This window comes from Capra hircus, chromosome 13 (genome assembly GCF_001704415.2).
Source record: "Capra hircus breed San Clemente chromosome 13, ASM170441v1, whole genome shotgun sequence".
Classification (NCBI taxonomy): domain Eukaryota; kingdom Metazoa; phylum Chordata; class Mammalia; order Artiodactyla; family Bovidae; genus Capra; species Capra hircus.
This window is the reverse complement of record NC_030820.1, coordinates 28,545,324-28,561,699: the sequence shown is the minus strand read 5'-3', so window position 1 is coordinate 28,561,699 and position 16,376 is coordinate 28,545,324. Positions and strand designations below refer to the sequence as shown.

At 45.8% G+C, this 16,376-nt stretch overlaps 1 protein-coding gene across 2 annotated transcripts in view; it reads left to right on the top strand.

Annotated features, from left to right (window-relative positions):
- The window catches only part of FAM107B (family with sequence similarity 107 member B), a 212,375-nt gene that overhangs the window by 189,639 nt on the left and 6,360 nt on the right, over positions 1–16,376 (top strand). For both annotated transcript variants that reach the window (XM_005687957.3, XM_018057130.1), the window contains one exon: positions 8,392–8,575. In XM_005687957.3, the coding sequence (XP_005688014.1) occupies positions 8,392–8,575 (184 nt within the window). The remainder of the gene's footprint in view (positions 1–8,391; positions 8,576–16,376) is intronic.

Below are 16,376 nucleotides of genomic sequence, written 5' to 3'. Positions count from 1 at the left end.
TATGATGTTAGCTTCTAAAATCTTGTTGAGAAAATCATCCTGTTTAAAGTGAAACCCATTCTCTGCTCTCCTGCCTGCCCCCTTCCATTTTCCCAGCTCAGAAGAGTATGATGTTGAAAGGGGTGAAAGCACCCTTTTGGAATCAGATCCAGGTTCAAATCCTGGTCCTGTACTTTACGAGCTGTGTAACCTGGGGCAAAATAACAGGGTTTCTGTTTACTGTGCTTAGTTGCTCAGTCCTGTCCAACTCTTTGTGACCCCATGGACTGTAGCCCATCAGTCTCCTCTGTCCATGAGGATTCTCCATGCAAGAATACTAGAGTAGCTTGCCATGTTCTCCTCCACAGGATCTTCCCAACCCAGGGATCAAACCCAGGTCTCCCACATTGCGGGTAGATTTTTACCTACTGAGGCATCAGGAGATGCCTGGAGTGGGTAGCCTATCCCTTCTCCAGGGGATCTTCCCCACCCAGGATTCGAACTAGGGTCTCCTGCATTGCAGGCAGAGTCTTTACCAGCTGCGCTACCAGGGAAGCCCTAGTTGTTACCTGTGGCCAGCGACAGCACTTGTCACAGATGACACTTACGGAAGGCTTACCGTTTCCAGGCCCCGAGGTGGGTGTGCCCGTCTCGTCTGTTCTTCATAACCGTAGAAGAGGATCTGCCTTTCCTCTTCCTCTTCCTTCTTCCTCTTCTTCCACTGCTCCTCCGCCTCCTCTTCTCCATCTTCTTCCCCTTCCTTTCTTCTTCTTCTTTTTAACTGGTGAGGAAACATAACCCCAAATCACACTTACAGTAAATGAGAGCTGGAATTTAGACCCATTTGGTGTGATCGGAGCCTACATCCTTGAAGCTGTCTGAGCTCAGAGGGAATGGGGAGACTTACACGGAATAGAAACTCCTGCCTCACTGGGCCATTGTGAGGCTTAAGTGATGGGGAGACGCTTATGCAGAACACCGAGAGATGATGCATAGTGACTCCACAGTGGATTCCTCTTGTGGCTTGTCTCTGATGCTTTTGCTAACAGTGCTGAGGGTCTGGGTGAGGTGGCCCTGCTCCACCAGGCGTCATCCTGGAAACGGACACCGTGTTATTTGTGGAGCCATCGCCACCTACTGGTTGGTCCCGTCTCACTTGGTCCAGTTGAGATCTTAAACGTGGGCACGTGTTCTGTCTTCCCAAGGTTTCTCTTGCCTTCGTTCCCATCTTCTAAATATAAAATGTGTGCCTTATTTTTTTAATATAAAAATACGTTCTTTAAGGATGAGAAAACGAGTTTGGTATTTTCCCAAGCACGTCACTGTTTGGCAAGCGTGTGGCAGCATCTCTGTGGCCAGTTTATTGCGAGTCTGAAATTCCAGCAGCGGTGGGCCCGGCACAGTTGGAAAAGCCACGTTTCTGAGCTCGCGTGGATTGCTCTGGTTCGGCGTCACTTGTCTGCCTTTGTTGAGTTTGTGGCCACGAAGGTCATCTGGGCACTTGTCTGATGCCTTTGGGTCCCAGATAGTGCCACGATCTCCTGTCAACAAGACTGAATCTTCAGGTTGTTCCCAGGCTCAGGAGTTTTGTAAGTGAAGCCCTTGGGTGTTTGGGAGAAATTCCCATTTTAACTCACTTTCTGCTCTCTCAAGGCCTTCCTCCTCACAACCAGGCTCCCTTCTGGGAACTGTGGGTGCTGAGGGAGACTGCCATGGCTCCAGGGACAGTCCTTTGCTCTTCCAGGTTGACCCGAGCCTGGACTTGGCTGGTGTGCAAGCTTAAGTGACTTGGATTTTTCCAAGTAAATCTCTTAGAGACAGCCTGGGAAACAAATGCTCTTAAAAACTTCCTGGGAATTACTTTCCCAGAAGTTGCAGTACTTCAGACATTTAATTGTTTAGCTTCGGTTTGGTTCTGGTATAGCTGTAACCTGCATGCACTGATAGGTTTCAGGTGTTGTTTTCTAAAGGATTCATTTATGAGTGCTTTAGATAGATTTTAAATATTGAGGTGGACATGGAACTTAGCATAATCTGTAAATTTTGATTTTTTTCCTCTCAGAGGATTGTTTTATTTTATAGTATAAATATAACTTTGATATGTACTGAGGTGAAGTGAAGTGAAAGTCGCTCAGTCATGTCTGACTCTTTGTGACCCCATGGGCTATACAGTCTATGGAGTTCTCCAGGCCAGAATACTGGAGTGGGTAGCTTTTCTCTTCTCCAGGGGATCTTCCTAACCCAGGGATCGAATCCAAGTCTCTTGCATTGCAGGTGGATTCTTTACCAGCTGAGCCATGAGGGAAGACCCCAAAATTTGGGTGACTTGTTTTATTTCAGTACTCAGTTTATTGTGGTCTAGAACCAAACCTGCAATATCTCCGAGGACTAAGTTTTAACTTTTATCTTTGTGGGAATTCCCTGGTGGCCTAGGGGCTAGGACTATGAATTAATGAGTATCTGGGTTCAGTCCCTGGTCAGGGAACTAAGATTCCCACAAGCCCTACAAAAAAAATAATAAAATTATCTTTGTGATGTAGAAATTTGAAAATGAACTCCTGGAGCCAGGAATAGTCTAATGGGAAACCCAGATGCAGTGAATGTTTATTCATCCAGTTGTGGAATTTTTCTGTGGGGATGGTTATTCACCTCTGAAAAGCAGTCAACACAAAATACCCGGGACTAGCAGAGGCCTGGACCCACGGTTAACTTTTGAAAAGGGGAAAAATGCAAAGAAGGACTCAAGAGGGCATCTATAAGGCTGGAATTCCCCTCTCTTCTGGGGCAGTGGAGTTTAGTAATGATTTTGCTCATTCACAGGAATCAAAGGCAGAATTCTCATCAGGTTACATTTTTAGTGTACAGTGTTAGTGTCTGTCTAAAATGCAAATCTGTGTTTTTATTCCTCAGCTTAAAATCTTTCACTGAATCCCCTCGACCTCAAAACAGCATCAGAGTTTCTCAACATCAGCCCTGTCCCCTTGGTACATGCCTTACACTGCAGCCAGAGCCATTCAGAACTCCATGTGCGTGTGATAGACTTCACATTTTGCAGAAAGGTCTTAATGTCGGTAGCATGAACGGGTCTTAGAACCATTGAAAGTTACCATCGACTGTGGCTTACATGAGGGGAGGGGGTGAGTAAACCTAGGGAGACTTCCCAGTGAGTTAGGGGATTGTAAAGAATGCTTTATTATCATTAAAACAAGCAAACACACCAGCAAACAGCAATGAGATTTAATGGGCTCCATCATTTAAAAGAAGAAAAAGCTTTTAAAAAAAGGAAAAAGTTACCAGAGAGAACATGAAGGGGGCTTCTCTACTGAGCTGACCCTCATTTTCCTTCACTGACTTGATAGTTTTTAAGAAATCCCTTTATGAATCAGTTACTGGTCCAGGTGCGTGTATCTGATAAGAGTGTCTTCATGTTAATTTCTGGAAGAAGGTTTCATGTAGCAATACTGATATCCATTTCAAAGTGCCTTTACTTCCAGACATTTTTCTGTCTCCTCTTTCCTTCTGGGCTGTGGATTACTGGTTGCTCAGGCTTTAAGCCACGTTGCTTGAGACTCCAGGCAGCTCCGGGGCTCCCTCTCCTGGTGGTTCTTCCTGGATTCTGTTCCTTCATTTAAGGATTAGTCTTCGACCCAGTGCAATGTATCTGGTAACTCAGACTGTAAAGAATCTGCTCGCAGTGCGGGAGACCTGGGTTCGATTCCTGGGTCGGGAAGATCCCTTGGAGAAGAGAATGGCAACTCACTGCAGTATTTTTGCCTGGAGAATTCCACAGACAAGAGTCTGAGACTGGTGGGCTACCGTCCGTGGGGTTGCAGACTCAGACACAGTCGTGCGACTGAGTGCGCACCCACACAGGAGTGGGGAGCAGTTCATGGGTGCAGGGCCTCTATCGTGTACAGTTTTCAGGGCCACCTTCCTTCTCATACATAACCTTTCCCAGACCCCAGCATGGTTCACTCCCTGTGACCACAGCTTTCCCCTCAGACTAGTTTGCAGTCTCGCTTGAGGTCTGTACACTTGACTCAGGCTGGGGCCCCCTTTCCTGTCTCCACTTGGATGAAGGACAAACCAGGGAGAGAGAAGAAGGAAGAAGTCTGTGCCTTCGTTTATGGGCAGAGCTCCCTCAGCCGCTGCCCACCCGTGGCCTGTCTGCCTCTGTCCAGCAGGAGACAGGCCGATTCTGTCTCAGGCCTCTCTGCCAGTGGAAAAAGAGAGGCTTCTCAGGCCCCTCGTCTTAAGAGAAAGTGAAGAAGAATGCAAGCTAGAGCTTGTGCTCTAGGCTCAGAGCTGAAGTCTGCTCGCTGTGTGCACAGGAAGCTCAATCTGTCTCTTGCCGCCAAGGCCCCAGACAGTGAGCCCCAGCCCTGCCCCCTGGGAGCCAGGGGCAGTGGGCATCTGTGTGGCCTCCTGTCATGGGAATAGTGGGAGTGGAGGGTTGGGGGGTTGTGGGAGAGGTGAAGTGAGAGACCCCGGCAGTCACTTAGTAGGACCAGGAAGGAGCCCCCCAGGGTCTGGGCCCTCACTGCCTCAGCTGCTTCCCTCAGTCACCCGGGTGTCCAGGGACATCTCCAACCCAGCATGTCCCAAAGGGAGCTCCTGACCTCACTCCCGTCTGCTGTGCTCACAGCCTCCACCACAGCAGCTCTGTCCTCGTTGCTCAGGCCAGAGCCCTTGGAGGCACCCTCGACCCCTCTGTGTGTCTCACTCCTGGTGTACAGTCCTTCAGGAAGTCCCAAGCGCTGAAATGAAATGACATCCGGTCTGCTGCACCCATCTCTCACCTGGGTCCCCTGACAGCTGCCTCCTGGAGTCTTTCCTTGGCTGTGCTGGGCCTGTCCTACACTCGGCTAGAATAATTGTCCAGACACATGAGTCAGAGCTCGTCCCTTCCTGCTCAGAGCCCTGAATGGTTCTTTGCTGTCACTCAGGGCAAAAGCCAGAGCGCTGGCACTGGCCTTCAAGTCCCCGCATCGAATCCCACCCCTCTCTGGTGCCCCCACTGGTCCCCCTCCATCCCCACCTTCACTCATGTCCCTCCTTCCTCAGATGCATCAGGCGTGCTCCTGACTCTCTATTCCCCGAGTCTGGAACACTCTTCTCCCCAGGTCTACAGGCTCCCCTACCCTGCTGACACCTTGACCTCAGGAGGCAGGAATCTGGATGTGAGGTCGGGGAGATTATCCTTGGTTTAGGACAGAGGGACTAATCCTTTTATGGCAGCTCATTGCCTTCTTGTCTACTGATTAACTAGATGAAACTGCTGTTGGCTTTTAAACAAAATCAAGACTGCCTGCAGGTCTGTCTGGCACTTCTCCAGTCTCCACTAAGGAGTGCATTCTCTGAGGGGCCAGTTCAAATAGGCAGGCTGATGTGATGGGATCGCTGACCTATGACAGGCCCAATTCGTGAGTTTCCATTTGGGGGAGGCTGCAGACATACTTGTCTTTTAAAAGATCAATGCAGGTAGCATTTAAGGAATATTTGGTTTAATCTGTTAGATGGGGTGGTGGTGGTTTAGTTGCTAAGTCGTTTTTGACTCTTGCAACCCCATGGACTGTAGCCTGCCAGGCTCCTCTGTCCATGGGATTCTCCAGGCAAGACTACTGGAGTGGGTTGCCATTTCCTTCTCCAGGGGATCTTCCCAACCCAGGAATCGAACCCGGGTCTACTGCACTGCAGGCAGATGCTTTACTAACTGAGCTACGAGGGAAGCCCAGTCTGTTAGATACGTGTGTATTATTGCTTGGCCGTGCATTTATACCTAAAATACACAAATGATGCAGCCACAGTGTTTCTGTTTTAGTTGATTTAATTTATTCTTTTTCCCTCTTTATTTCATGTCAATTTTCAAAAGATCTTTCTATTAAAAATAGGAAAAATTGTAATTTGGGAGACAGAACATGAGTTTTCAGATCAGAGAGTGTTAATTTTCATTTTTTTTTCAAGTCTGAGATTTACACTATTGGCAAAATTAGCTTAGGCAAGTTATTTTAACTTTTATTCCTCTGTTTATTGTCTGTGAAATAAAGATTCTAGTGCTTCTGTTCATAGGACTGTCACTGGGATCAGGTGTGATCACGTACCCACAGGTGCTGTATCTAAAGTGTTGGGAAATTGTTGGCTGCTGTTGAGGACAGTTCAGAGATTCAGGAAACATCACTGATGACTTTGAGACCCAAGACTCCTACTTGTAGCTACCGGCCTCTGGACCCGTTTTACTTATTTCTAAATTCTACTTGAGATTGCATCTTTATTCTTTTCGATTATACCCCCACTCCCCCACCCCCATGCCAGAGTCCATGGAAGCACATAGCCACATCTCTCCTGCCTGCACCCCTGCCCCGTGTGTACACACACACACACACACACACACTCTCTCTCTGTCTTTCACTTGGGTATTTGCTTGGGGCATTGATTTCATGGGCAGAAATAAAGATGGAGTCTGTCTTCCATCCAGGAGCTTGCTCACAGGGGCTCTGTCTTCTTTCTGTTTATTACAGATTTGATTAAGTTCAAAGTTTATTCAGCTTCTGCCATGTGCCAGACACTTGGCTGGACCCTCGGATTTAAAGCTGGAGACAAAGTGTTTCTGGCCCTTTCACAGACTAGACAGACATGTATGGTTACGGCGTGTGCGTGCACGAGTGCTCACTTGCTCAGTCGTTTCTGACTCTTTTGTGGCCCTGTGGACCGCAGTCTGCCAGGCTCCCCTGTCCATGGGATTCTGCAGACAAGAATGCTGGAGTGAGTTGCCATTTCCTTCTCCAGGTGATCTTCCCAGGTCAGGGATTAAACCCGTGTCTCCTGTGATGGTAGGCAGGCTCTTTACCACTGAGCCACTGGGGAAGCCCTCCCAGGTGTACGGATGCTTCTTGTACCGGAAATACATCTGCATGGTGCTGCTGGGGCTCTGAGGATGCAGGGGAGGGGGACCACTCTCTTGACTCACCTGGAGAGGTGGGGACAGGGGGCAGTGCTGGGTGTGAGCCTGCTCAGATGGGATCCTCCCTCCTGCCCTTGCCCTCTTCTCAGATCCCTGTTCCATCCGGGGGCATGGCTCTTGCCAGAGAATTAACACGCATGTACTCTGGACTTTCCAGGGAAGTCCCGCTATCAGATGTTCTGCTGTAGTGAGGCCCTGCCTCTGACTTTTGGTTTGGAAAATTTCGTCATCCTGCAGGACAGGGAAGCATAAAATGACGTGTTGGTTATCTTGAAAGGTTTATGTGTGTTAGGGAGAGGGAGCAGGGGTGGGTAAGCTCTGAGAGACAGGCCCAGGGGTCTGCAGCAACCGGATACCTGCCAGGTGGATCACAGGGGTTTCAGCCTGCACTCAGCCAGCCATATCCCCCCAGCTCTTGCCCCCATGCCTTTTCTCTTCCGTCTCACAAAATATGACACGTTTTCATACAGTTGTCTCTGGGTATCGAGGCTGCAGAGAACGAAGGAAGGAGACGTGTACCCCACTCTCCAGGGACCTCTACACACATGCACTTAAATTGAACACAGGACCCAGGGGTCATCACGTCATGTGTTCCTTTCACGTGCTGATAACAGAGTCCAAGCCCAGAAATAAGCCACTTGGGTGGTCTGTTCTGTTCTCCAGTGAAGCCTCCTCTTCCTTCTAGACAAGTGTGGAGAGCTGGGCTCTGCTGCCTGGTCCCTCCCCCTGCGCCTGGCAATGTTCTGGCAGCTGGGGGGTGGGGTGTGTGCACGGATGAAATCCTTGCCCTCAGGGGCATCTGCTTTAGGTGGCCAGTGACTAGTCAGTCAACCTGTGGTTTGGAGGAAGCGCAGAAGGGCTGGGGTGGGATTGCAGGTTTAAGCAGGGCTGTTAGGAGGTCAGGGCTCTCTGAGAAGGTGCCATCTGAGGAAAGATGCAAAAGGCTATGAATGGGATGAAGTCTCCAGGGTGCTCACAGGAGTGGGAAGGAGACAGGGTCCAATAGCCTGGCAGGATAAGAAGGCTGATCTGCCCCCAGGGAGCTGCTGGCCTCTTATGTGGGCTCTGGGATCTGTATGTTTTTAGAACGTCTTAATTTGGAGGCTGAAGGGAGTGTGAAGGACCTGGGTCTGGTGTCCAGGTGCTCATTGTGGGTTCAGTGGGTATTTAGACACGGTGGTGGGCAGGACCCGTGTGACCTGAAGCTCACAGTGAGCCTGGTGGGGACCCGTCTGGGGGTGGGCCTCTCCTGTGCTTTAGTTGTCTGCTCCCAGAACCAAGTGGGCTCCTCCCGCTCCTCGTCACCCACCGTGGCTAAGACAGAGCTTCAGAGGGTTTCCAATGAAGTGGCGGAGGCCCCCTGGAGGATGCGCTCGGCTATCCCAGGCCTCTGCTCTGGGCAGACAGACATCTGAACCGATGCCACAATGACTCTCATCGTTCTGTTTCAGACAGCCCATTGGAGGATCCTGACCCCAAGGACACGTATCTCATCCCAAGAAACATCATGGCCGAGCCAGACTATATAGACGATGACAATCCTGAACTCATTAGGCCTCAGAAACTAGTCAATCCTGTTAAGACGTCCCGGAACCATCAAGACCTTCACAGAGAACTTCTTATGAATCAGAAAAGGTACGATGGCGTTTTGAGCAAAGTTTTCCTTAGGGGACTTTTGAGGTAGCTAGATTTGTTTCTTGGCCATATTGAAAGCTTCCTTATTCCTTCACGCATCCTTGAGTCAGAACATCCATGGTATAAAGCCATCTGTAGGCTCAGTTGCCGCCTCCAGGATCACTGAGGGTTCTGTGGTCCTGAGTCCCCTTCTCAGATGGACACATATTTTAGAATGTGTACACAAGAGGCTGGATTAAGGATAAAAGAGCTTGTCTTTCATCAAAGAGAAGTACGTTGTTTCCCCATATATTTGGGGAAACGTGAGAACCAGATACTGCCAACCTTAGCATTTGTAGAGTGGCCGAGAGAAGTCTCTAGAACCACATCAGACTTAACAATAGATAAGGACCCCCTTTCTTGTGTTCTCATTTGTTTGTTTTCAGGGGGGCATTTTAGATGATTACAGTCATTCTTATTATTACTATTTGTTTTTTGGAGAGGAGTAAAGCGTTTGCCTTCTGTCTTCCTTGTAAACCATTTGTTGGTTCCATCTGTGTAATAATGCAATTTTGATTGTTGGGTGTGGTGTACTCTGCTTTTTAAATTTTTTTAAAAATTTATTTTATTGAAATGTAGTTGATTTACAACTACATTTGCTGTTCTGGTGAACAGCAAAGTGATTCAGTTATACATGTAAATATATATTATTTTCCATGATGGTTTATCACAGGATACGAATATAGTTCCCTGTGCTGTAGGACTCTGTTGTCCATCCATTCTGTATATAAGAGTTTGCATCTGCTAATCCCAAACTCCCAGTCCATCCCTCCCCTGTTCTCCTCTGCCTTGGCAACGATGAGTCTGTTTTGTGTGTCTGTGAGCCTGTTTCGTAGATAAGTTCATTTATGTAATATTTTAGATTCCACAAGTAAGTGATGTCATATGGTATTTGTCTTTCTCTTTCTGACTTTGCCTAGTATCATAGTCTCTAGGTCCATGCATTTTGTAGCACATGACATTATTTCATTCTTTTTTGTGGCTGGTACTCTGCTCTTTAAGTGATTCTAAGCAAGACCATTGGGCTAGGAGAGCTGAGGATGTAAGACAAACATTATTTTCTCTAAGATCTGTTAAGCTTCATTTAGAACTGTTTTTGGGTCTTCAGACTGAAATTGTTGATCTGAATTGTGAAACTGGATCACTCAACCACTCGCTGTTTGCTCTGCTTTGGTGATAAGGTAGCTACTACTCACTGAACTGAAAGATGTGCAGACAAAGCTAAGCACTGGGGTAATGTTATGGAAGGAAGGCTTAATCAAAAATAAAACCTTTCCAACAGGATATGAGGGGGCATTTTTATGGTAGTTCTCTGTCTGAGTACACCTAGGCCAGAACTCCTAACTCCTGTCCCAGGAACTCTCTGTGATTACATCTCTCCCTCCAAAAGTGGTAATGTGTTTTGCTTTCTGTCCCCAGCGTGACAGTGTGCTGCTGGGTTAACCCTTATTCAACAGAATGTGAGTTTGATCCTTTTTGAATAAGTGCTTAACTTCTACCTGTCTTCATCACATAAAAGTTAAAACAACAACAAAACCAAATGGGTATCATCATGCCCAAAGTGAAACAGGACTATGTAAGTTCCTCAGTAGGCCAAAGAATTTGGAAGCTGTCCCTGCAAGAAACCGCACCTGCATTTTGCTGGGGAGATGGAAAGGTTAATATCCTCTAAAAGAGAGTAGCTAAATGGTTTTCTGAACAAAAAGTTTTCTGACTATCTTTATCTCTTGGATCTTAGATTTCTTGTCTGTCAGACAGCACTAGGACACTTAATTGATCTCTGAGAAACATTCTAGTTCAAACTGTTGTTGGGTTTTTTTGTTTTTTCTATAACATTTACAGAAAGCCTCCATGTCAGAAATAGAGGCAAAAGTAAACCAAAATTGGCAGCATAGTCGTTGTTTGAGTTAGACCCTCTAGACTATTCTGCAGAAATGTATGTAGCAGCCTGGGTCATACCTGTACAGGTAGAACATTACTGGTTTGGTTTGTGCAGTGAATCTGTTTCCAGATTTCCTGAGTAGATACATCCTATGAGGATGCATCATCCTCCTGTTGGCCTTTCTCCTGCGCTTTTCTCTCCTTGTTTGCACAGCTGACCTCTCAGCTGGGCCCAGCTCAGCTGCTTTTAGAGGGATTTTAGAGAATGCTCATGTTCCCTTGAGCACCAAGGTGAGGAGAGCACATGGGCTTTGAGGTCAGGGAGAAATGGTATGGATCCGGTTCAACATTTAACTTGTTGTTTGGTTGCTACATCATGTCTGACTCTTTGTGACCCCATGGACAGCTTGCCAGGTTCCTCTGTCCATGGGATTCTCTGTGCAAGAATACTAGCGAGGGTTGCCATTCCCTTCCCCAGGGGATCTTCCCAACCTTTTATGATTTTGGACAAAATCAGGTCTTCTTTCCTGAGATCTGTTTCTTCATCTGTTAAGTGAGGGATAAAAATAATCTTTCTTATAAAGATGAAAATGAAGGAGAACGTGGATAAACATCTACTAAAATACCTGACCTATGTAAGACGTGCTCAGTTAGCACCATCTGTCTTTCCACTTACCCTGACGCAGCATCTGAAAAATCCGTATTGCCTTTTCCTGTTTTTCTCTGAAGAGTTCTGATCTGGTTGTAGAAGTGTATTTAAAAAAATAAAATAGAAGTTGCAAAATCAAGTGAGTATATCTTATCCTGCTTCTTTAGGTTTTTTCCAAAGGTAAGATCTTAGTTTGGTAGAATCCTCTTTATAATACACCTGCTTTTAGAGTAAAGACTTCTAAAGCAGTTTCTTCTCTTACATTTATCTTCTAGCACATATACTTTTTCACAACTTTGGCTTTTCGTTTCTAAGTTTTAGTACCAAATAGTAGAAAGTATCACATCAATAGTATGCATGAATGAATGAATAAAAGTTGCTCAGTCATGTCCGACTCTTAGTGACCCCATGGACTATATTATAGGCTGTCAGGCTTCTCTGTCTATGGAATTCTTCAGGCAAGAATACTGGAGTGGGTTGCCATTTCCTTCTCCAGGGGATCTTCCCAATCCAGGGATCAAACCTGGGTCTCATGCATTGCAAGCAGATTCTTTACCATCTGAACCAGCAGGAAAACCCTTCTGGTGCTGCTGCTGCTGCTGCTGCTGCTGCTAAGTTGCTTCAGTTGTGTCCGACTCTGTGTGACCCCATAGACGGCTGTCCACCAGGCTCCCGTCCCTGGGATTCTCCAGGCGAGAACACTGGAGTGGGTTGCCATTTCCTTCTCCAGTGCATGAAAGTGAAAAGTAAAAGTGAAGTTGCTCAGTCGTGTCCGACTCTTCACAACCCCATGGACTGCAGCCTACCAGGCTCCTCCACCCATGGGATTTTCCAGGCAAGAGTACTGGAGTGGGTTGCCATTGCCTTCTCCAGAAAACCCTGATAGTATGTATATATTCAGTTAAAGCATTGTCATACTTGCTGACTAGTTTGTACTGTAATGAAATTCTATTGACTTTTCTGCAACTTGTAAAGGGCTTTTCCATATTTTATCCAATGATTTTTTCAGAAACCCAGTGTATGTTGTTTTGGAATTGTTCTAATTTGATATGTGAATGAAGGGAAACTCTTCAGGGTACCAGGCTAAAGAGTCTTCTCAAGGTGACACAGTAGCTTTTTGGAATAAAAACAGGGTTGAAATCAATATAGAATTATGTATGTTTTTAATTATATATATCTTTAAAGATAGCTATGAATCAAATTTAATAAAAATATGAATGAGGGACTTCCCTGGTGTTCCAGTGGTGAAAACTTTGCTCCCAGTGCAGCGGTCCTGGGTTCAATCCCTGGTCAGGGAACTAGCTCCTGTGTGCTCCAACTAAAGATCCTGCAAGCCCCAAGCAAAGATTGAAGATCCCAAGTGCCACAACTAAGGCTTGGCACAGCCCAATAAATAAATAAATAATTTTGAAAATAATATATAAATGAGAAGAAGGGGTAGGAATAGGAGAGGAAGACAGAACTGAGATCACAGAACAAGCTTTGTGGAACCTTTGCTCTTTGTGGCTACATATTTGGCTCAAATCTCTGTCGCAGTTCAAAGAGTTGTTGGAAGCACCTTCTAGAGATCAGAAGACAAAAGCAGAGTCCGTGCTTAGGAGAGCGCATTCTCATAGGTGTTCTCACTCCGCATCCCATACGCCTTCAAGTATTCTGCTCTTTTGTTTGCCAGCTTCTGGACCCAGCTATGTTTCAGGTTAAAAGTCTTTAAATTTTTTTTGAAAAGATGTTTTTGATGTGGACCATTTTTAAAGACTTTATTGAATTTGTTACAATATTGCTTCTGTTTTATGTTTTGATTTTTTTGGCTGAGAGGCATATGGGATCATAGCTCCCTGACCGGGGATTGAACCCGTATCCTCTGCATTGGAAGATGAAATCTTAACCACTGGACCACCAGGGAAGTCCCTAAAAGTCATCTTTTGATCTGGTCATTCCACTTGGTCTGATGATTAAGACCTTGTGTTAGGGTTCTCAGAGTCTTTAGCTATTTCCATAAAATGGCAGATTGCAAGAGGCATTATTTTTGATACTTGAAAGATCAGTGTTCAAGAGTGCTTATTTCTGATATAATTTAGAGAGAATCTGCCTTCTCTAAAAAGAGTATCTGTGCTAAGTCACTTCAGTTGTGTCTGACTCTTGGCGACCCTATGGACTGTAGCCTGCCAGGCTCCTCTGTCCATGGGATACTCCAGGCAAGAATACTCCAGGCAATGCCCTCCTCCAGGGGATCTCCCCGACCCAGGGATCGAACCTGCATCTCTTATGTCTCCTGCATTGGCAGGTGGGTTCTGTACCACTGAACCATCAGGGAAGCCCTTCTAGAAAGAGTCCTTTGGGACAAATATAGAACCCCCAGCTACCCTGCATCCCCACCGCTGGATCTTTGGCTTGTACCTTTCAGGCAGCAGTTTCCAGGACTTTCTGCAGTTGGCGTGCTTTGCTAGACAAACAATTAGTTCCTCAATAAATGCTTATTGCTGTGCAACATGAAAAAAAGTAAGGGAAGTTGATGTAGAAATATTTGCATTTGAATCAATGCAGGTAGAAAGGGCTTAGTTAAAAATGTAGAGGTGGGCCAACCAAACCAGAAGATTCCAAGATTCAAGATCAAGGGCTGGAGAACCAAAGGCAACCCTTCTCCTCCCCCATAAAGGAAAATATTAGGCCAAGAGGCTTGGCTGGGTAGGCAGGGGAAAGGAGCGTGTTGTGTTAAAGTTTGTGCCAGACCTTCCGCTGCCTGGTGCTGACCTGCACGATGGTTTCCCTGTCACAGGTTTAAGTGTGGCTGCCATGGAGGTGGGGCGGTCCAGTCGGTCCCCAGATGTGTTCAGTGGTTTCTGTGAAAAGTGAAAGGGACCTTTAAAAGTTGTCTGTACGTTTTCATTGGTGATGGTGGGAATATAAATTGTTGCAGCCTATTTGGAAAGTGATTTGGCCATCCACATCCAAATCCAGAATATGCAGATGCTTAGCCAGCAGTTCTGCTTCTGAGAATGTCACCAACAGAAATACTTGGATAGGACAGATATAAATGGTCGAGGAAGTCTCTCGCCTCCTTGTGTTCCATCGGGGACAACTGGAAACAACCTAAATGTCTCATTATAGGCGTGACAAAATTTTGGCACTTCTGCGCTCTGATAAAGCTATAGCTAGTATAGGGGAGCACAGACGAGATGGGGAGTTATCTGTGGATGCAGTGGTGTGGGGAGGGCTTCCCAGGTGGCTCAGTGGTAAAGAATCCACCTGCCAGTGCAGGGGACTCAGGTTCCATCCCTGGGCTGGGAAGATCCCCTGGAGGAGGAAATGGCAACACATTCCAGTATTCTTGGTTGGAAAATTCCATGGACGGAGGATCCTGGTGGACTACAGTCCAGGAGATCACAAAGAATTGGACATGGTCGACCAACTGAGCACACATGCACACAGGAGTGGGGAGCAGTCCATGGGTGTAGGGCCTCTATCTTGTACAGTTTTCAGAGCCACCGTTCACCTAGAACACTGTGCGCGTGGTGTGCCCAGTAGATGTCGACCGGGGGGAGTTGAGGTGTGCTTTCACTTTTTGTCTTGCTAATATGTATAAGTCACCTAACTTTTTTCAAAGTGTCAGTCGCTAAGTCATGTCCAACTCTTTGTGACCACATGGACTGTAGCCTCTGTTTGTGGGATTTGCAGGCAAGATTACTGGAGTGGGTTGCCATTTCCTTCTCCAGAGGGTCTTCCCAACCCAGGAATTGAACCCAGGTCTCCTGCATTGCAGGCAGATTCTTTACCATCTGAGCCACCAGGGAAGCCCTATAAAACATTGTTTTTTTCAAAGAGGACTTACTAATTTGAAAAATCAATTTGGTCCACTATAAAAGTCACAGTAAGCAATTCAGGTGGAGAAGGCAATGGCAACCCACTCCAGTACTCTTGCCTGGAAAATCCCATGGGTGGAGGAGCCTGGTAGGCTGCAGTCCAAGGAGTTGCAAAGTTGGACACGACTGAGCGACTTCACTTTCACGTTTTACTTTCATGCACTGGAGAAGGAAATGGCAACCCACTCCAGTGTTCTTGCCTGGAGAGTCCCAGGGATGGGGGAGCCTGGTGGGCTGCCGTCTATGGGGTCTCACAGAGTCGGACACGACTGAAGTGACTTAGCAGCAGCAGCAGCAAGCAATTCAGGAATAACTGTTGGTCTTGAGTGGTACCGTGGCCCCCAGGCCAAGTTGTCAGTCATCAAGTGATTGAAAGTTCTTGTTAATTGTATATGTTAGAATGGATTAAAGATAATCAATGTTGTCATGCAGAGGCTTATACTGTTTTAGACTCAGAGAATCACATAGATAGTGATTGCCTTTTTCCATTTGGCACAAAGTTAAGTGAGCTGCTTAATAAAATATTAATTAAATTTGTATGACTTCTTGACTATTATAAGTGCAGGACATTTATCATATAAGCGCCATTTTCCTGAGTTTTGTGTTACTAAATATTTTATCTTACTGCACTATTGGGTAAAATCTTTGAACAGAAAATGAGTACGTGTATTAGTTAAACCCATTCACATGTTTCTGTAGAGTGCCAGCTTAATGCATCATACATCAGTTTGTTCAACAGCTTTTGCATAATCCAGAAGCACTTAATAACAGTTGAGGTTAATTTCTCCAGTGAATTATAGTTTGAAATTTAAATTGTGCAGGTAGCTAAATTCTTAATTCTATAATTTAAATCCCTTAACTCTGTAAGTGTTATAGTGAGAGTTTTTAATAGTCATGAAGCTCAGTGGGTCTTTCTCAGATTATTTACAAACAGATTTTCCAGTGCTCAGTGACACCTAAGTCTATAGCAGAAGAGTACCGTAAGCAACTTGTTTATTGCACTGAGTAAAGATTTGGTTTCTGGACTAGTCTGTCTATACTTCTCTCCTCCTCATACAATGTTAACAACTAGGAAACAAACTGTTAATTAAATCACAAAATAGCCTCTTTTATTTCACTGGAAATATGGCTGAGTTTAATATTTTCTTTTCTTTTTTTTTTAAACCAAGGATTCTGCTAATGAAAATGGGGAAAGGGAAGACATACATGTTATTTTGAGGTCTATGTCCTTTATATTCAGTGATGGATTATACTCATCTTTACTTTATAAAAAGAAGCTTTGAAAAAATCATTTATTTAAAATGTAGGTAGAGAGCAGAGATGCCAGAATTTTAAAAATTCCGATAGATGAGGAAGTGTGATGTTTGCAAGT